Genomic DNA, 21,948 nt, shown 5'->3' with positions numbered 1-21,948 from the left:
ATACCTGTAAATGAGCTCATGTCTTGTATATGGGTGAATGTGAGGATAACATAAACAGCCAAAGGATATTTAAATCAGATAATCAGGGGCAGGGGTAAATAAAAGTTCATATGGAGACTTATTGTGCATAAGAGGTGTTGGCATTCGATTGATGATATGGGAATCTGTGGTGACAGCTTCATCCCAAAATTTATTTTTCATGGTGACAGCTTCATCCCAAAAGTTTTCCTTCTGAAGTGTCATTCTGTTCTGGTATTTAGGGCAATGATAGTCTATGGATGATGCATGTCTTCTTAAAGTGAGCTTGAAGAGATTGGTAATAACCACCCCATGCAGGTTAGGATGAAATGGTTTTGGTCGAAAATTGATATTCTACTCTACTTTGAAATTTAATAAAAATAGAGACAATCACTTTTAAGTTTTAAAGATAAAGCTGGCTATGCTTACTAAAATCATCAATAAATATCACATAATAACCAAAATTGATATGCGATAAAATTGGGGAAGGTCCACATAAGTCAGAATGAATTCAGTCTAAGGGATTTGTTGAAATATCACATGGATAGTTTTTAGGACAATGAGTAGAGGGTAGGCCAAATTGTTCTATTAAACGCAGAAAAATTTGAAAATGGGGATGTCCCAAATGATGGTGCCAAATATCTGATGTTGTCTTTTTGCCAAGAAGTGCTCGAGATCTTTTAGGTGTGGACTACAACAGCTACAGTCCATCCTCGGTTCCTCTAAATAGGATTTTGTGTGTATTTCTTGTCCCTCACAAGATAAAAGTCAATCCAATCATACATAGACTTGGTTATCAGACGTTAGTTTTTGAATTGAAAGCAAATTTTGTGTTATAGAAGTAAAATGTAGGGTGTTATGTAATTTAACGTGACATGTAATGGAGTGTAAATGTGAGGAACATGAGAGAGAATTTTTAAACTTGTTCCATTACCAATTTTCAGCTTGTCAAAGCCATGGTACACCAACAAATTAATGATGACATTTGAATATGATTTGAGATGTTGAGTGGCCCCATTATCAAGGTACAATGATCCAGCAACTATATGTTCAAGCACATAACCATATATGGTTGAACCTTGTGAAAAATAAGCTTGTGGCTGCATCAGAGGTTGATTGTTTTGCATGTATGGTTGATGTTGAGGTTTCTGGTGTTGACTTGTGAAGTTATTGAGATTGATTCGTTATCGACATTCTCATCCTCAATGACCCATCAACCCACAAATTTGGGCATCTAGAGTATTGTTCTCACATGGTTGTTTCTCCGTCTATTTTTAAATCCACTTTTGCCTTGAGCACAACTCATCGTTCTTGTGGTCTTGATAGTGATTTTGGGACTGATGATGTGAGGGGACTTGGACATTATTGGAAACCGGTGGAAAAGTAGTGGCTCTAGAGCTTTGTTGATAAGAGGAGATGCAAGCTTCATATAACTTGAGCTTGGCTGCAACTTGATCATTGTTTTGATGATCTCAACGATGGTTATTATGTGGTCGTCAAGTCAAATCACTCCACTATGTTTTATTTAAGTTCATTGACTAAAATATTATGTTCATTATTATTTCATTGTGAGGTTTATAATGAAGTCCATGAATACATGCAATGACCTAATAAATTATAATGATATCATCATACAATAATTGCTAGTCTTTAAACAGGTATTGTAAATATTCTTATTCGATGGATAGTCAAGATGGACATTGAATTATCTAGATAGAACATCACTAACTTATGATACTTATAAGATCAGTATATCTGATCATGTAGCTATTAGCGTGGCGACACTAAGGACATATAACGGGTACTATGTGGAGAAAGAGTTCACTGAACTGATCATTATGAATCCCTAAATATTATACGTAAACGCCAATTAAGTTGATTCATGTCATGATTGTTTAAGTGATCCACTGACCTAAGTCACCAAGGACATCTCCATAATGGACGACTACACTATGGCTTACGAGCCTCTAATCATGGGATTTAAATAAGTCATAGCTCGGGTGTAGTAAGAAGCTCACGACGATGATTGAGTGGTCAAGACGGGATCATCCGCCCTCAATATAAGAGGAGATTGACTCGAGGATATTGTCTCAAGGAAGATGATGCAGCAAATCCATGGCCAAGTTAGTGAGAATACTAGATAAGGTGTTCTCCAATGATCCCTAAGACCCATCAGTACTAATCAAATGATGTACAAGGGTTTGACGATCGACCATACCCAAAGTCGTTCAAGAGTCTCGCATGGATGATGTATTATACATATACGTTAATCGATGACAGTAAAGGTTCCATGAGAGAGTTCAGACATTACTCAGTGTCTTCTCGAGCATGAGGTGTAGCTTAGCACTCCACAGGTTGGAAACTTAACCAATCAATTGGGTTAAATTAATTTATATGTTGATATAGTTAATTAATAAGGTTGGCCAATAATTGCAATCGGGCCACTAAAGTTATTAAATAAAATGATGCATTGGCCTAGAGGGTCACACACATAAGATCATAGGGGCTTTGGCGAATATATTTTACTTAATGGATTTTTGAGAAAAACTTAATTGAAATATAAATAGGGAAGGAAGCACTCATTTCAAGCACCAAGACCAACCAAATTGGGAGCCCCCACCTTTCTCCCGTCTGATCTCTTCTCCACTCACCCAAGGGGAGTGTCTTCAAGGTAAGAACATCTTTAAGATTTTCAAAGAGAGTTGACTAAGAAGAGGTGGAGATCTAAGAACAACGTATTAGCGTGGATACTTCTTAAGGTCAGGCACGTGAGCGACTTCAGAACAATCTCATGGAGAGCAGGTCAAGGGTGGAACACGTTCCTCATAAGGTACATGTGATATTTGTTTAAAGATCAGTTTTATAATCGATAACATGCTTCTGCATTCACGGAAAAACTATTTTTCCATGATTGAACCAAGACACCGAACCCAACATTAAATTTGCATCAATGCTTACTTGAAATGCTAAGTAGTAAGTTCCAAGTCCACATAAGAAATGTAATATCAACGATCCATCATCAACAATATGACCAACAACCACTAGCTACTTTGAGAGTGTGTTGAAAAACTTTGATATATTCATCAAAAGAAAGTTCTTCCTTAATGGCATTGTAAAGTTGACTTTGGAGATCACTTATTATGGATATTTATTTGGATGAGAATAATGTTTCTAGTCCTTGCTATATTTCTTTAGAGGTTTCCCATTACCTATTCATCACATCTCCACCAAGCCCTCAACTCAGTATTTACTTTGACATTGCCATCTTTGTCAACCATGGATTTTGTCGGAGGACCATTTTCTACAAAATTCATAAACTCAGAGCCCCTTAAAATGGGGTTAATAGCGTGAGATTTGTTGGGATAATTTTTCTTGGGGGGATGAATGCAGTAGCTGTATTTAAGGAAGCAATGAGAGCTGTTTAGGCAGCATTAGAGACTCCATCCTTCATGTCCATTGGAACTCTAATGGCTTTGATACCATGTGAAGAATTAAAGGATGAGGATAAACAGAAATGGAGTACAAGAATGAGCAAGAGTAAGAAGTGAGAAAGAGTGGAGATTCAGAATGTAGAATGTAAAGGAAGCAGAAAAAACAATTTAAAAAGCTATTTCACCATGTTTACAATCTTTGTATTCGTGGTTATTTATAGGGATGCAGATGAAATTTGATTACGCTTGTGTTTGTGTCTGTTGTTATGCTCCAAAGTTTTTGGATGTGTTTGTGTTTTTATGACTCTCGAACAATGGTACCCCAATGCTATATAATGATGAGATTTACTATTAGGCTCATTAGTTGATGCACTACCATATCTTCTTTAACATGCAATGATAAGCTAATGATTGGTTTAAGGTTGAACTTCGACCAAATCTAGTGGAAATTACCCATTGCTAGTGATTTGATGAGCACATCAGCGATTTGGTCACAAGTTGGAATGAAAGATAACTGTACGTCACCTATTGCACATGAAAGAGAAGAATTTTTGCGAGTTCTGTTGCTCCTAAGTTATTGCACTAGAGGATGGGAGCAGGTTTTGATGAAATATTAAATTGTACCCATAATAGTTCTTGTGTGGCATTTGTGATTGCCTTATGTTGAGGTTTTTGTGTTTTAATGTACACTAAATTACATTAACATCATGAATTTATAATTAAGAAACTAATTTATAATTAGAGCTTAAAATATTTTGAGATTATGTTTTTTAAATGTGTTAAAACTATAAAATAAACTAGAATAATCATAAAGTACTTGGGAGAATGAAAAATGTTTTTTAAAGTTTCTGAAAATAGTTTTAAAGTATTAAAATGTTATTTTAATACTTTAAAATATTTTAAAAGGTCATTTCATATTTAACGTATGTTGAAATTATTTTCAGAAGCCTTAGAAATATTTTTAGATACTTTAAAAATATTATAAACATTTTTCTGAATTTTTGAAACAATTAAAAGTATTTTAAATAGTGCAAAATTGACTCCTAAATAAATTTCCGGCATTTTAGTTCATTTAAGAAGGGCCCAATAAGGCCTAAATGGGCGGAGCCCATTAGCCTTAGTGGCGGACCCGACGGGCGGATTTAACCAGTTAAATCCGAGGTCGGGTCCGCTACTAAAGTTTGAATTAAAAAAAATATATATATATGGGGAGAACAAGATTTGAACCCAAGACCTCCGCCTCAGTAATGAAGCGATTTACCACTGCACCAGAAGTCATCTCTTAGTGTAGAAATAAATTATTTATATATAATGTACTTTGGACCCGAAAAATCGAATTAGGAAATTCGATTTATTCCAAAGGTCGGGTCCGACGGTTGACTTTCCAAAATCATTTCTTATTTCTAAAAATCATATTTTTTCCGACTTTTGAAATTCCTATATTAAACCTAACTACTTTAATTAGCATTAATTACTATAATTAATTTTTTAATTAAGGAAACTTTCTATAAAACTTTGAAAAAATCATAAAAAATTAATTACAGCTCCTTTTGAGCTCGAATTTTTTTTGAAATTCTCAGAAAATTACAATCTACCCCTCTACCCCTATAAATACCCCTTCAGAGCAAGGGTTGAGGCATCCTCTTTGAAAACCATCTCTCTTGAGCTCTTTGTGTGTGAAGAAAGTGCTCCTCTTTGTGAAGTTCTTCCCCTGAAATTGGTGTGGCTGTGCTTATCTACTCATAAGGGAAGTTTTTCATTTTGATCATTCACTCATTTAGTGAAAAGGTTGATAGATTCCTTCACAATCATAGTCTTAGTGGTGATTTTTCATATAGTATTGTGAAGGATAGTGGAATTTTGATCTTGATCTTTTGAAAGAAATATTTGAAGTTGATTTCTGTGATCTGAGGGAGATTTTTGATAGTAATTTGATCTGAGATTGAAAGAAGATTTGATTCTTGTGCTTGTGATATTATCATATACTCATCCATCATTGAGTGCGGTGATTGACTGTTGAATCAATCACGGGGAGTGGCATTGTTTTCCTTTTTACTAATCTGAGCAGGTGAAGAAGATTCAGAAGGCGGGGAGGTGACGTGGGTGGCATCAAGGATGTGACGGTGATGAGAGAAGTAGGCGTACGAGGAAGTGCTCGTGACGGTCTACCCGAAGGCGTTTGGGGTTGAAGCTCGTGCACCAAGGAACGAGAAGTGCCACCGGAAGACTCCTCAGCAACTCTGTAAGTTGGGTGAGGGTACCTTACAAGGGAGGATCCTTGATAAGGATATCCTGAGTCCTAGTTTGGACTCGAAGGGGGACCTTGGATTGACTCGATCACTTAGCGGATTGAGGAACCAAGTAAACTTGGTGTCTTAGAGAAAGGAGGTGAGAGTTAAAACAAGGAATCATTAAAAGGTTTTTAGATAATATAAAATCAGAAAAGCTAATTCACCCCCCCCTCTTAGCTTCCAACACCTTATACTCTGCTTTAGTACTAGAGCCGTCGTTGACTGCTTCTTGGATGCTAAGCTGACTAGGTTGAAGTCAAGAAATGTAAGATAAACATTTTTGACTGACAATTCAAGGAATCACCAAACCATTAAGTATTATTAAAGACTTGAAGTTATCAAGATGAGTTATTATGAAAAAATTATTGGAAATTTGAATTGCCTATGATGTAGCCAAGAAAATGCTTGAGAGTATTCCAATGGCATACTTTGGTATCATGCATATATTGTCAGGCATTTTCATGATATTAGAATTGTTTGGGCATGTGATGGAAAAATATAATAGTCCAACTACTATTTTTTAATATTGAGTTGAATCACATCAATGATTGTCAATTGCGTCATATGTTGGGTTGATTTTACACAACATAGAGTGCTAGTGGGTTTGCATTGGTCCATTTTGTTATTGGGTAATAACTTAATATAATATTGAGTTTATGTTAGGAGCATACATGAATGTTGGTATGCTAATTGATGTTAAGAAGTGATGAGCAAGGCCAATATGTCTTTAAATTAAGGCTTAGTTGAGGGTTGTGTTGATGGTTTTGAATCATGAGGATTAGAGCTTAGTACATGAGTGTCATCCGTGTAGAGAAGAAGATAAAGTGGGCAAGTCGAGCATAGTTCAAAAAACAATGATGAGTTGTTTCCATAACTTGATAATGAATGAGCTTAAGTTATGGAACCACACACGGGGAGCCTAAAATGTAAAATGTCACTTATGAGGTTATGAAATCAAATTATTTTAAAATTTGTAAGTTGTTCATGTTCACGCCAGAGTGCTGAGGTTGTTCCCACCAGTTATTGAAGCCGTTGAAGTCAGATTTTGGGTGTGGGCCATCAACCAATCTTTCATATGACAAAGACAAAAAAGTTATTCGTTTAGTTGGTAGAACCAACACCAATGCCATATTTATTCTCTCTAGTCCTGAGTTGCCGAGAGTGATTTTATTAAACTCTCTCCTTCAAGGTTCAGCATTCAAGATTAATAGGTTATCCAAGGAATAAAGAGTGTTGCTTTGAGTTCTTTCTTTGTTTTGAATAGAGTAGATTCTGAAATGAGTTTTTGAATACGCATTGGATATGTCTAGTTGTTGAATATTCAAGTTATGGACATGTCTAGTTGTTGAATATTAAAATTATGGGAAGAAGTGAGAGCTAGGAGAATATAGAGAGTGGTCATTTTTAAAACAAGAATATAGGTTTCATGGTAGTCAATAGCTAAAGTTTGACTAAACCCTTTCACTAAACAATGAGCTTTGCATCAATCAATCGTGCCTTAATATGGAATTGAGTCTCAAAAATCCATTTGCATCTTACAAACTTGGTGTGGGTTGGTGCATGGAAAAGGTCACAGGCATGACTGCAAAGAAGAGATATATATTGATCACCATATCTTGGTGCCAAAGGGGATGTTGAGGAGCATGACATTATGTGTGATGTTTTAAAGGAATGATGGAACAGATATTACAGGAAGTGATGGATATTATGTGATTGTCAAACCAATCACACCACCATATTTGTATTTAAGTTCATTAAAAGAAAAAAATATTCATTATTATTCCCATGTGATATTTATAATAATGTCCGTGGATACATGCAATGAACTGGTGAATTGTGATGTGCAAAATTAGCATTTTTACTATTCTTATTAAACAGAAATTGGAGATGAACATCAAATTAATCATATAGAATAGCACTATGTAAGTATGCTTATATGATAAGTTTTGATCGTGTGACCATTAGTATGGAGACACTAAGGATATGCAGTGGGTGATATTTGGACAAAACATACAATAATTGATTTGTTTGAATTCCTGAATGGTAATATATATTAAGCGCCAATTTTGTTGATTCATGTCACAGTTTGATAAGTGATCCATTGACCTGAGACACCATGTTGATTCATGGACGTCAATGTTCAAAATATATCTTATGAGTCTCTAGTACTGGGATTCAAATAAGCCTTAGCTTAAATATAATAAGAAGTACAAAAAGATGATTGAGTGGTCAAGATGGGATTATCCACCCTCACTATAAGAGGATATTTACTCAAGGAAGATGATGTAGTTAAATCCATGTCTTGGGTAGTAAGGATATTGGGAATGGCGCTCTCTAATGCTCTATGTTACTCATTAATACTAAATAAATGATGGATTAGGTTTTAAAGATTCGCCATACCCTAAGTTGTTTTGGATTTTTACCCAAGATAAGGATTATATATCTACAGTAATCGATGATGGCAAAGGTTCCATGAGAGAGTTCATTTTTATACTACGTGTCTTCTAGATCATGAGGTATAACTCGACAACCCATGGGCTGGAAACATAACCTATTGATTTGGTTAAATCAATCTATTATTAATTAATAAGGTTGCCTAATAATTATTATTGAGCCATTAAAGTTATTAACCAGAATGATACATAGACCTAGAGGGTCACATGCATAAGAATATAGGAGCACTAGTGGACATACTTTTATTTAATGGATTTTTGTGAAAAATATTATGTGTAATATAAATATGGGAAGGGCACTCACTTTAGGCACCCACAATAATCAGAGTTGGCCCCCCTTTCTTCCTTCTCATATTCTCCAACATCCAAGAAGAGTGTCTTGATGGTTAGAAGATATGAGAGAGCTTCAAGAAGACTTATAAAAGAGGAAGTGGATATCCAAGAGCACCTTGATTGTGTGACACTTGGAGAGACCAAGCAGGTGAAGGACTTCATAAAAATCTCTAAGGGAGCAAGTCAGCGGTAGAACAAGTTTCCCATGAGGTACACTTCATGTGTTATATTTTAGAGATTGATTTAAAACCAATCATAGCTTTCGTTATGAAGAGAATTATTTTCTAGTCTTCAATCAAAGCACCAAAACCCAACAGGAAGGTAAGGGGTTACATGGCAGATGGTGAGGGAAATATATGTGGCCGACAAGCCAATCACACATTCCACATCTCATTCAATGTTCATTAATAGAACATGTTCACTATAGTGCATGTTTGATACCTATAATGAAGTCCATGAATACACGATCGGACTTAGTAATTGTGATGAGATCGTAATATGGAGATCATTAGTCTTTAAGCATGTGTTCTAAACATTCCTATTCAAAGGATACGCAAGAAGGACATCAAAATATCTGGATAGAATAACACTATCTAGTCTCACTCATATGATGAGTAATAACTTGCAAATTAACATGATTATTTAATGAATTATGCATTATATTTATGTGTTTTAATGACTATATTTGCATGTTATCATATAAAATGAAGATAAATCACTCACTTTGATTTTACTATTATTTCTGATTTTTTATCATTTTTTACATGGAATTTAACCTCATTTCAGTGAAGAAATATTTTTTACAGGGCCTTAAATACTTTTCTAAAGGTTGGTAAGGGCTTTCCTAATTTTTCTGGAATTTTTCCATATTTTTATATAATTTTCTGACCAATATTTAGTTAAGAAATGAATTTTTCGTATTTAAATAGCATATATTCTATTTATTTGGCATTTTACAATATGTTTATATACATATCAAGGGGCATCCACATCATTTGTCCAAAATTCGGCCAAATGAATGATGCATATTATTTATAATAATAAGAGAGAGCGAGAGAGCATTATTGGGTCATTATGGCATCGCGATTCGCGATGCCATAATGAGCGAATGATTATATTAAAAGGGCATCGACGTGGCGCGGTCAGCGAGAAGAAAGGTACATTTTTTAAAACTTTTCTGCATGCATTTGTTTATAAAAATAACTTACCTCGTACATGGTCGGTTAGCCGCATGCATTTAATGCACGTGGCAACCGATACACGTGCGTTGAAAATTAATCAAATATTGCAGCACTTTAATTTTTTTTGAAAGCCGCAGTCGATTCACTGCGTGCATTAAATGCACACGGAAATTGACTGTGTACGCTTAAATTAACAAAAATTAAAAGTGTTCTTTTGTCTTTTTATGTTTTTTTAAGCACATGGTGACGTGGCGTTCTCTAGACCATTCAAATGAGGCACTCATTTCACGATGATTGCGACTCTTTCAAGCACGTGAAAACGTGGCAGCGCATGATCCGAGGATGGGGAAAACAAGAAAAACAATGCCAGCCAATAGAAAAATCCCATTTTTTAAGAAAGATAAAAGAGATCCAACGGCCCAGATTTATCCTCACTAAAACCTTGATATCTTGAGATCTAGACGTCCGATTGGGCAGAAATTTTGAGAGTAGTTTCTTCTTTTCTCCCTCTACAATCCAGACTGTTGGATCTTTAAATAGAGGTCTGGAAAAAGGCAAAAATTACTTTTGGAAGCTCTCTCCAATGATTTGGCCAAGAAGGACACAAGGGATGCTTTGGAAGTCGACAGTTCTTGATTCTGCAATCAAAGTTGTAAGTTTCTGACTTGTATTTCAATCTTCTTCTTGAACAATTCTAAAATGCCAAGGCATGGGCAAAATGTACATGCCCTAGAAGTTGGTTTTGAATGAAATTAGCACTGCATTTTGATTCTGATTCAAGATCTGATTTTTTATCTTTAATTCTACATCAATTTATAACATTTCTACATCATTAGATTTTTAATTTAGGGTCAGATTTCATCTTTTCCCCAAATTCTTCACTTTCTCTCTCTTGGTTTATTTTTCTAGTTTCTCTCTCTATATTTCGATTGTTATTGTTTAGGAATTTAATTTGATATATAAAAAACCTAAAAATAAAATTTGATTCTAAAATTCATCCATCTTTAAGTCCAATTTAAAAATCCCTTTCTTGATTATTTAATTCCCAATTTTAATTCATAAAAAGTATCTTAAAATTTTATAATAATTGGGAAATTAATAATCCAAATTAATCTGATCTTATAATTGAAATACTTATATCTTGAGCTTTTTGACCAAAATATTTTTTAAAAATTAAGTTTTACGTGATTTTGATTAATTAAACACACTATTAAGCTTAATTAAGATTTATTAAGTGCATAATTAATTCTTCTTTGGATTGATTCATTGAAATTTGATAAAAATTCTTACTTGCTGCCTCCCTGTGGTTCGACCCCTTGCTTGCTCTGTATTCTATATTTAATGATTAAGGGTATTTATAAATTTTATTGTATAAGTCTAAACATCAAATCAACGACATATTTACACTCATATTTTTAGGCATATCAATGAGTATGGCCGGTCTTGTAGCCATTAGTGTGGAGACACTAATGATAGATAGTGGGTGCTCTTTAACGGAAAGATTTCACTGAATTGATCCGTACGAATCCCTGAATGGTATTATACCGAACTGTTGATCAGGTTGATTTACATCACGGTTGTGTAAGTGGTCTTTAGATCTGAGACACCAAGGACATCTTGTGGACAATCAGTTGTACTTTGACTATGGCCAATGAGTCTCCAATCATGGGATCTAAACGATCCTAGTTCGGGTATATCAAGAAGTTCACAAAGATGATTGAGTGGTCAAGATGGGATCGTCAACCTTTGGTATAAGAGATGACAACTCAAGGAAGATGATGCGATGAAGTCCTTGGACAAGGCAGTGAAGTATTGGAGAAGAGTTCACTGATGATTTCCAAATGCATCACTACTAACCCAAATGACCGATTAGGGTTTGATAGTTGACCGTACCCTAAGTCGTCCAAGGAGTGTCAAGTGGATGAGGGATTATACGTACATGGTAACCGATGATGAACAAGTTCCATGAGTGAGTTGATACACACTCCTTTGTATCTTTTAGAACACAAGGTGTAGCTTGACACCCCACATGTTGGAGACTAGACCTATTGATTGGGTTAAATCGATTTGACATTAATTAATCTATATGATGATATAGTTAATTTATTTGCAAGGCCAACAAAATTTATTGGGCTACTGGAGTCATTAACTATACTGATACATGGGCCTAGAGGGTCACACGTGAATGGTCTTTTGGACGTCAAAAGATATACTTAAGTTTTGGGGGTTTTTATGAAAAATACCCACTTAGTATAAATAGGGGAAGGCCCTGAACGAAATTCACCTAGGCCAGAATTTTTCAGGGGCCTTTCCCCTTCTTCTCTATTCTCCCCACACTCCCTCTCCATTGCCGATGCGATCGGGATGATGTAATGATGATGAACAAGAAAGAACGAGGCTCGTCAACGAGGAGGAGGAGATTCGACGTGTCGAGGATCTTGTGGATACATCTAGAGGCTGCATACTTAAGCAGCTCGACTCGTCTCGCTCTGGGATCCAAGAAATCACGGATGCAATATGTGCAAAGTTACTAAGTTTAATGATTTAATTGACGTCGTTTGATTGCGTTCAAGTATTTTGCTACGGAATATTTTGATTTATTCATCCATATCAAAACCTATAGAACCCAACAGATAGTACATGGTTTAGTACTTGGGGATGAGATTTGATGCTAGCTTACATAATCAAAATGATATTGATGTGGAGATAAATATTCCCTTTTCCAATTTGAGTGGAAAGCTTTAATTTTTGGTTGGATGTTTTCAATAAATTGCTGAAATTACAAAAAAATTCAACAAGGTTATTATTTTTGAGTAAATAAAGCGAAGTAAACATGATTTCTACGTCAATAAAAAAATCATGTTATAAAAAATCAAATGTGAGAGAATGGGAGCTGGTTCCCAGAGCTTACGGTGAAGGAGTTAGACCGATTTTAAAAAACAAGATTAGAGTGCAAGAAAGCATTGGTTATTTAGCCTTAGAAGTACAACATGATTCATACACATGATTTCTAGGAAATTCTATTAGAGGGATACCAAAATGAGGGATAAGTATTGAAGAAATAACTTTATGGAATAAATCCAACCCAAGATGCTATGGTAAAAATGAGGAATAACACGACTCATAGAAGATCAATTCGTCGATGTATAGAGGTAGATAATAATAACCTCCTTATGTCACCGGTGTGACATCAATGACAAAGGTTCTCGGTGCAAGGCACTGGCTTGTCATGTGGTGTAATAGAGAAATTCATGCTTGAACTCTCAAGTCAAAGGAGTGACCAGCAAGGAGTGAGAAAGACAATAAAACAAGGAGAGAGAGGAGCAGAGAGGAAGAGAGAAGAAGAATAAACAACAAAAGGCACTTGACGGCTGTAAAATGGATTAGGGTTCAAGGGGGATGAACACCCATTTAAATAAGACAGAAATGGGCCCCAAATGGGCCACTTCCTCACAAAAGGACGAGAAAAGAAGGGGATGTGCCTTGATTATCATGCCCTCTATTAGTGGGGGCTTTGACTGGTCAAGCCCCCCTTTCCTGCATTTCTGCGTTGGGGGGCTGACAAAATCCCAATAATAACAGATTTCAAAATAATCATGGCTGGATACACAATTCGTCGATTACAAAACTCTGGAGTAACCTGTTGCAAACATCACCCTTGAGGAGCATGCCCTTGGTAGGTCGATCCTTGATGAAGCAATTATGAGGGTTAATTTCAACAAACACAAAATTTACAAAATAAGTTGAAAAACAGATATAGGATTTTGGTGATTTTAGGTACATGTAATATGTTATTTATAATAATATTTTGTCACAAGGTCAGAAACCATGCAGCACCAATGGAAGAGATATGCAATCCTGATCCATCCCTGGCAAATAACTTTTCAAGTAATTGGTAGTGAGTAGTGTGTTAGAGTAGTTGTGAGTGCTTATTAACATGATGAGTTTCCCCATTGCCCTATTGTTTGATTACTAGTGTAGGGTTGCTGGAGTGGAAGTGGGATTGAGTCAAAAATTGTAGTTGGTGACATGAAGTATGATTAGGGCACTATAGGTGGTAGAGTATAGATGTAAGATGGTGAGTGGAGTATGGGATTGACTCCCATGCACCTTGTTTGAGAGTAAATTGATCATAGCATATGTCTGCTTGATGGCCAATTTAGGAACATATTTGAAAATTTTGGTATGGTTATCCCTTGAGTTGGGATTTGTGGATCCATGATGACTCGGAGTGCCCTCCTCTTCCATGATTCTCTTTCTGATTTTGTGTGAAACCATCATGAATCTGATTCACCACCAGTGGTAGTTCCTCATGCTCATCATCACAAGAAAAACATATTTTATTCTGACCAAAGCGTGGATACAATTGCATCAAATGAGAGCATAGTTTTGTGTGTGTTTACGCTTGTGTGAAATGCCTAATACTTCAGCCCCACTCCTCAGAGGAGGACAAACTTCAACTTCATTAGTTCACGGAGAAACCAACAGGAAATAGACATGTAGATATGATCATCAATGTTTCATGTACCTTGTCGTAGGTTGTGGAGCTTAGCTCCATTAATCTTGACTCCGAGCAGGAGGAGAGTTCATTGTTGAGCATAAGCCATGCTTCATGCATGAAAACACAGTCTTGAATGATATGTAGAATTTCATTTGTCATGGCGGGCATGATGGAGGCCATAACATCCATATCCTTCTTACACCATGGGTGTTTAGGATCTAAAAACATCGTACAAATGACGGTCTTTCATGATTAAGGTGATTGCGTAGGCCTTTTGCAAAAATCATGGCATCAAAACAACAAAGATATAGAAGTTGATTGTGTTGCAAGCTTAAATCCCGCAAGGGAGATATGAGTTGGAGCACTTTGGATGACCGTTGTCTCTAGCAATATCGTTATTTGCCTTCGAGGTCTTTGCACTACTGATTCATCTGACTCAAGAGTTTTATTTATGATCCTAGAGGATCCACTCTAATAAAAATGAGAAGAGAATGATGAAGTACATAGAATAAGAACAAGAATGAGTGCAAGTATTTAGTGAGGAGTAATGGAGATGCATAATATAGAATGTAGAGGAATAATTATGGACCAATTAGATAGCTATATCACCATGTTCACAATGTTTGTGTATATGGTTATCTACAAGGAGGGACATGGCATCTGATTATGCTTGAATTCCCAAGATTCTGGTTTATGTCTGCGATGTTCATACACTAGGGTGGCAGGGCCACAATGCTGTATAATTTTGGGTTACTGTCAGCACGTCCCAAGTGCATTATTCAATGATGCCACTTTATCTTATTTTTCACAGAGAGACCAAAAAAGGGAGAGCATAATCTAAAGATGAGAGAACCTGAGAAAGAGAGATCAGGATAAAAAGATGCTAGAGATTGAAAAAAAACATGATAGCATGATCTAAAAGCGATAGCATGATCTAAAAACGCTAGAGATTGATAAAGACGGAGAAAGAGAGATCAGGATTAAAAAATGAGAGAGACTGAGCAATGCAGGATGACGATGCTGACGTCGTCCCGAGGTGCACCGAGTGATGCTCGGATACCAGAAGATAGTGCAGACGTCGTCTGTCGATGTGGACCTACGGAGGTACAACTATGTGATGTGATGAAACCCTAGGTGAAGGTACATGCAGGCCCTAACTCGTGGGGTTCGCCGAACTCCGTGCTCCGGCCGGGCGACCAATGGTGGTGACGATGACCTCCTGGCCCTCGTCGGATAGACGAAGGAGTCTATGGGGCCGAACGAACTGAGTCTGTGGGTTTTCTCACGTAACGGACGGGCACGGCCCGTACCTAGGGAAGACACTCGTTGGACACGCTTGTGTCCGTTTATACTCTCACCTAATATCTCCCGAGCGCGGTGGAGTGCAATCGAAAAGGTATATGACAAAAGATAGATTAAAGAGCGAGCTAGGGGAGTGAGGTACCGTACCTCTTTGGTGACGTCGTCCTGGAGTCGTTGCCCTTGTCGATGCAAAGATACCAGCGGCGTTGCCCTTGTCGATGCAAAGATACCGGCGGCGGGGTCGGTGGAGCGGTGTCGGAGGCGGCACGGTGTCGCTCGACTGGCGGCGTGGCGCGGCTCAGCAGCAGTGACGCAGCGTAGTCAGAAGGAGAGGGGGGCAGAGCACGGGAAGTGCCAGTGGCGAATGCGTCGACGGCCGCTATGCGGGCAGCGGCAGCACGAGCGGTGACGACATGGACGGCGGAGGCGGCACTGCAACGGTGCAACGGTGGTGCGAGTGACGGCAGTGATGACGACGGCACGAGCAGCGACACTACGCTGCGAGCAGTGGCGGCACTCGTCGGAGGCGCAGGGCGTGATGGTGGCGGCGTCCGACAGAGGTGCAGGGCGTGTCGGCGGCGTGAGCTACGACATCACGAAGGGCGACGTGGCACGTCGGCGACGCGGGTGATAGGGGCGACGACGGCGACGCAAACGGCGGTTCGAGCGGCAACGCGACCAGAGGCGATGCAGCGGCGGCGTGGACGGCGGCGTCCGATGGGCGCAAAAACTGGCGCGACGGTGGCGGCCTCCGGAGGAGGTGCGGGGCGCGGCACCGGTGCCCGACGGGGCTGCGGAGCACGGCGGCGGCCTCCGGTAGAGGCGTGGGCGCAACGGTGGTAGCCTCTAGCGGAGGCGTGGGGCGCGGCAGCGGTGCCAGGCGGGGCTGCGGAGCGCGTAGGCGTGGGTCGCGGCGTCAGCCTTCGGCCGAGGTGTAGCCGCGGTGGCGGCGGCCTTTGCAGAGGTGCATGCGTTAGGGCGGCGACCACCAGTGGATGCGCAGGGCGTGGCAGCGGCGCCCAGTGGGACCGCAAAGCGCGGCAACAGCCTCCGGCGGAGCCCTCGGGTGGCGCGGGCTGCGGCCCTCGTGGCGGCGCAGGCAACGGCCCTCGGGCGATGTCCTCGGACGGCGCAGAGCGACGTCCTCGGGCGGCGCAGAGCGACGGCCTCGGGCGGCACAGAGCTACGGCCTCGACAGGGCGCGGGAGGTGGCCTCTGGAGTCTCGGGCAGCAGCCACGGGGCGGTGCTGGCAGCGGCCTCAGCTCGGGGCAGCGCCGACGCCGACGACCTCCCCTCTCCCTCTTCCTCCTTTTCTCCTTCTCTCTCTCTATCTCTCACAACGTGGAGTGGTGGGGCCCCTTTTTCAAAAATGGAATTTTGACTTTTGAAACTTCACCAAATAGATAGGGCACCCACTACTTCCCTTATATAGGGATGTTAATGGGCCCGTTGAAAGAGGTCCAACAAGGGGGTTCCATTAGACATAGGGGCCCCCTTAAAAACCCAAAAAAACAAAAGGAAAAAAAACATAGACGAAAATAGAAAGAGGGGGTCGAAATGAAGGGCCTTGCCGATGGATATGGCCTGAAACATGTTGAAACTTACAAGCATGGGCGTGTCTACGCCTTCGCCTTGGTGTGCCGATCTGGCGGGGTTCGAGCCGGCGGCTGCCGCTGGCGATGGCATGGGCTCCGGCGTCGTTCTTGATGGAGGGGAATCTGCTGCTCCATCACTGAGAGAAAGAGAGATCAGTATAGAAAGAAGAGAGAGACGGAGAGAAAGAGAGATCAGTATAGAAAGAAGAGAGAGACTAAGAGAAAGAGAGATCAGTATAGAAAGAAGAGAGAGACCGAGAGAAACAGAGATAGGTATAGAAAGATAAGAGAGATGGAGAGAAGGAGAGAGCAGTATAGAAAGAAGAGAGACACTGAAAGAAAGAGAGATCATTATATATAGATGAGAGAGACTGAGAGAAGGAGAGAGCAGTATAGAAAGATGAGAGAGACTGAGAAAAAGAGAGATCAGTATAGAAAGATGAGAGAAACAGAGAGAAAGAGAGATCAGTATAGGAAGATGAAAGAGACTGAGAAGAGAGATCAGTGTAGAAAGATGAGAGAGACTGAGAGAAAGAGAGATCAGTATAGAAAGATGAGAGACTAAAAGAAAGCGAGATCAGTATAGAATGAGATGAGAGAGACTGAGAAAGAGAGATCAGTATAGAAAGATGAGAGAGATGGGGAGAAAGAGAAATCAGTATAGAAGTATGAGAGAGAGAGAGAGATCAGGATAGAAAGATGAGAGTATAGTTCTGGATCGTCCAGAATGTTTACGAAGGATGGGACGGGATGAAGATCATCCTGTCCGACGTCCGGAATCAGTGTAGGGATGCGGACTGGACGGTTTTTTCATCTCAGTGGACGAAAACCATCCCGTCTGTTTGTCTGGGGACAAACTTCTGTCCTGGTTTTTTTCGTTTGAGACCTCCGGACGAGATGGTTTTTTCATCCGACTGGACGAAAACCATCCCGTCTGTTCGTCTGGGAACAAACTTCTGTCCTGGTTTTTTTCGTCCGAGACCTCCGGACGGGATGGTTTTTTCATCTGACTGGACGAAAACTGTCCCGTCCGTTCGTCTCGAGACGAAGTTCTGTCCCAGTTTCGTCCAACCTCGTGGACGGGAAGATTTTTTTTGTTCTGGGATGAAAAAACTGTCCCGTCGGCATCCCTGCACTATAGATGAGAGGCAACGAGAGACAGAGAGAGAGATTGGGGAACTCAGTTGACCAAAAGGGAGTCAACAGATAGTCTCCAACTACTTAAAAAAATACAAACAAAAAATTACAAAAATAAATGTTCTGCAAACCTACTTTAAAAAATACATCAAAAATAAATTTAACTTGGAAAACCCAAACAAACTTCAACAAACGGATAGCGGTACGTAGCGCTGGCCACGGCGCCTTCGTGCGCAGCAGATGACAGTTTCAATGGCGGGGGTTGCTTCTCCTCTCCCGTTCTACTCACGATCTGCTCCGATCGATCGATCTTCTCGCGTCGGCATCGTTCCCCGGCTGTTGATCTGCTCATCATCTGCATCGATCCGAGCCGCGCAACGGTCACGCTCGTCCGAATTTGCGACCAGTCGGCCAATTCAAATCCGTGAACGAAGCTCGAGACTGATGGCGCAAATCAACGATAATTCAAATTTCGAGCTGAATGAGGCGTCGGATTTCGATCCTCTGCTGTCCTCTGATGGCTACATTTCCATTTGCGGCTTCGGTTCTCTCCTTTCCGGTGATTCAAGCGATCGAGGATTCTGTTCGTTTTTTTTCTTTTTTTTTTTTTGATTTGTTTGCGTTGATTCAGAAAAGAGCGCCAGAAGCAGTTTTCCAGAGCTGAGGAACTTCAGAGTGGCGATTCTGCGAGGTTTCCGGCGCGTTTTCGCACACGCCGCCCCCGTCTTCTTCGAGAGGGGAATAGCGAAGCCGGAAACTGGAGAGATTTCCAGTCTCAGCGTGGAACCATGCGACGGTGAAATCCTGATCGTTACCGTGTTCGAAATTCATAAATCAGAGGTATTTCTTCGCGAATTTTTCCGAAAGATTGAGCCGGCAATGAACTGGATAATGGATGATCTCTTGGTTTGCTTGAATTTGCAGATTCCGTTGTTCATCGAGAGGGAGCATGAATTTCGATTTTTGGCTGTAAGCAGCGCAATCAAAGTTTCCTATGGCCTTCTTACTACTGATGGTTGGAATCTTGGCAGGTTCTTCCTGAGGAACTCGATGGAACCTCGTTCTGTAGCCCGGCGGTAAGTGAAAATCGTGCAATTTATCTTCTTCTTTGATTTTTTTCTTCTGATTCTTACAATTATCAGGTGATCTGTTCGAGATACAGCGATGAAGAGTATTTCCGCCTCAGATGCAGAGGTGAAAAACTTTTCGCCTTGTGAAAAGAAAAATATCGACAAATTTATCAATCTCTGGCTCAATAATTCATCTTGGTATCCCAGGAAACATGGTTTTTTTTAACTCAAAATCATCCGGCTCTGCATAACAATAAAAAAACGAAGAATCCAATTTATTCCCATGTTTTTCACCATTGCTGTTCTTCATTTATGCTTTGGTCAATCAAATACAAAATATATTTTGATAAAATAAAATGATAAATCTAGTTTATTTCTTGTTCTTGATTTCCATGTTTTTATCTTCACATGCACAGTCGCTGTTCTTCATTTATGCTTGGTTACTCATGTAAAAATTTAATGATGCATCCAGTCTATTTCATTTCTTGATTTCCATGTTTTACATCTGCACCAGCAAACTTCCTGTTCTTTCTGTTCTTGATTTATGTTTTGGGCGATCATAAATTTTTCCATGTTTACTAAATATTTAACTTTTACCAGCAAATCGTCAGCAAATCATATTTAATATCTAATGGCGCGATCACCAGCCAATCGTCTATTCAATTTTCTTCATTTTAACTAATATTTAATTGTCTCTCAGGCAGCAAGGAAGTGTATTATCAGAGGTATGGGCGATACAACATTGACAAGATCTGGCGTGACGATATTCTACCTTGCCGCGTTTACCTTCGACACTGGTTAGTCCATCCACCAGATTTTTTCGTCATAAATTCATTGCTCAAAGTTTGATTTTTACCCGCATTTGTTATCCAAAAATTTCTCTATTGAAATGACGAAAGAAACAGACTAGATTCATCATTTTATTTTATCAAAATATATATTGTATTTACTGACCGAAACATAAATGAAGAACAGCAATCATGGATTGCGTTGAAATAATTGGAACATCATTTTTCTAGTAAAAAATAAAAGTTATTTTTACTGTCTGCCAGCCATTGACGTCATATTAACAGTTGACTGTCGCCATCTTCACCATCAATCCCCAGTTCAATGTCCGGCCCGTCCCCCCTTGACGTCTTATTAACCATTGACCGTCGTCGTCTTCACTGCCAATCTCTAATTCAAAGGCCTGTCCGTCCACCCCTTGATGTCATATTAACTGTTGACCGTCTCCGTCTTCATTGCCAGTCCCCTCTCGACGTCATATTAACCATTGACCGTCGTCGTTTTCATTGCCAATCCCTAATTCAAAGGCCTGCCTGTCCCCCCTTGACGTCATATTAACTGTTGACCGTCGTCGTCTTCACTGCCAGTCCCCCCTTGACGTCATACTAACCACTGACCGTCCTCGTCTTCATTGCCAATCCCTAATTCAAGGTCCTGCCCGTCCCCCACTGACGTCATATTAACCATTGACCGTCATCGTCGTCACTGCCACTCCCTAATCAGAACCCTACCATACCCTCCATTTCAGAGTTTCTTGTGCTTAATTAGAAACCCAATTCAGAATTTCTTCTACCCAATGTGATCACACCTTCATCAAAATTCTTTCCCATAATTGGCAGTGTTCTGGCGGCGAAGAACCTCGGAGACGAAGCCCACAACAACTTCCTCGACCACACCTTCATTGCCGACAGAACAACTTCCATTCGCAGGTACTTATCTTCTCAACAGTCTGACCTAATGCAAGAACAACCACCCCCTTTTCTCGCTCAGAGATACGGTGGATAAGTCAAAGTCAACGGATGACGAAGTTGACGGATTCGCGTCCATCCCGTCATCCGTCCGGATAACATTGGCCGGCCGTAAATGGGCCTCTACCTTTACCGTCATCCATCCTGAAATTTCCGCCTGACTGTAAATGGACCTCTACTGTTACCCGTCATCCGTCCTGATAATTCGGGCCGGCAGTAAATGGGCCTCTTCCATCACCCGTCATCCGTCCTGATAATTTGGGAAGATGTTTAATGGGCCCCTGCTGTAATGACGTGGAATAAAAGAATGTAATGCCGGGCAATAAAAGTGGGCTTCTTTTATTCCACGTCATCCGTCATTACAGTTTTGAGACGATAGAAAATGGGCCCCTTTTATTTTTCACGGCATCCGTCATCCATCCTTACATTATGGGACGATCGTTAATGGGACTCTTTTATTTTTCGTCATCCGTCTTTACATTATAAGACGATATTTTAATGGGTTTTTATTTTCCACGTCATCCGTCCTACATCTGGGACGATAGGTAATTGGCCTCTTTATTTTTTCACGTCATCTGTCATCCGTCCTCACATATGTGACGATAGTTAATTGGCCTCTTTTGTTAACAATCTTCCGTCATCCGTCCTCGCCGTCTGGGGCGATAGTTCATCGGGCGCTTTTTTTAAGCGATATGCGCCATAACAATTTGGGACGTTAGTCAATTGGCCTTTTTATTTACGTTGTCCGTCATCCGTCCGTACAGACGATAGTAGATGGGCCTCTTTTATTGCCCGACATCCGTCCCGATATTTTGGGCCGGTAGTTAATGGGCCTCTCTGTGTAAGAGAGGCTTCCAAAAATTGACGGGCGGCCCACCTGA

At 39.9% G+C, this 21,948-nt stretch overlaps 1 protein-coding gene across 1 annotated transcript; it reads left to right on the top strand.

Annotated features, from left to right (window-relative positions):
* Nucleotides 1–18,422: 18,422 nt before the first annotated feature.
* On the top strand, nucleotides 18,423–21,583 carry LOC144714282 (uncharacterized). The gene is made up of 7 exons (XM_078589001.1): nucleotides 18,423–18,802; nucleotides 18,875–19,083; nucleotides 19,168–19,212; nucleotides 19,275–19,319; nucleotides 19,386–19,437; nucleotides 20,014–20,110; nucleotides 20,939–21,583. Exons 1-7 carry the CDS (start codon nucleotides 18,484–18,486, stop codon nucleotides 21,102–21,104), a joined length of 933 nt encoding a protein of 310 aa, XP_078445127.1. The 5' UTR covers nucleotides 18,423–18,483; the 3' UTR covers nucleotides 21,105–21,583.
* The last annotated feature ends 365 nt before the right edge of the window (nucleotides 21,584–21,948 follow it).

The sequence above is a fragment of the Wolffia australiana genome, chromosome 17 (genome assembly GCF_029677425.1).
Source record: "Wolffia australiana isolate 7733 chromosome 17, ASM2967742v1".
In the NCBI taxonomy this organism is placed as follows: domain Eukaryota; kingdom Viridiplantae; phylum Streptophyta; class Magnoliopsida; order Alismatales; family Araceae; genus Wolffia; species Wolffia australiana.
This window is presented reverse-complemented; position numbering and strand designations above follow the sequence as displayed.

Excerpts from the sequence above, each read along its gene's own strand:
- LOC144714282 (XM_078589001.1), top strand. The coding sequence starts at position 18,484 with ATGACAGTTTCAATGGCGGGGGTTGCTTCTCCTCTCCCGTTCTACTCA. Across the intron at positions 18,803-18,874 it reads CTTCGGTTCTCTCCTTTCCG|AAAAGAGCGCCAGAAGCAGT; the intron begins GTGATTCAAGCG and ends GCGTTGATTCAG. Across the intron at positions 20,111-20,938 it reads CGCGTTTACCTTCGACACTG|TGTTCTGGCGGCGAAGAACC; the intron begins GTTAGTCCATCC and ends CATAATTGGCAG.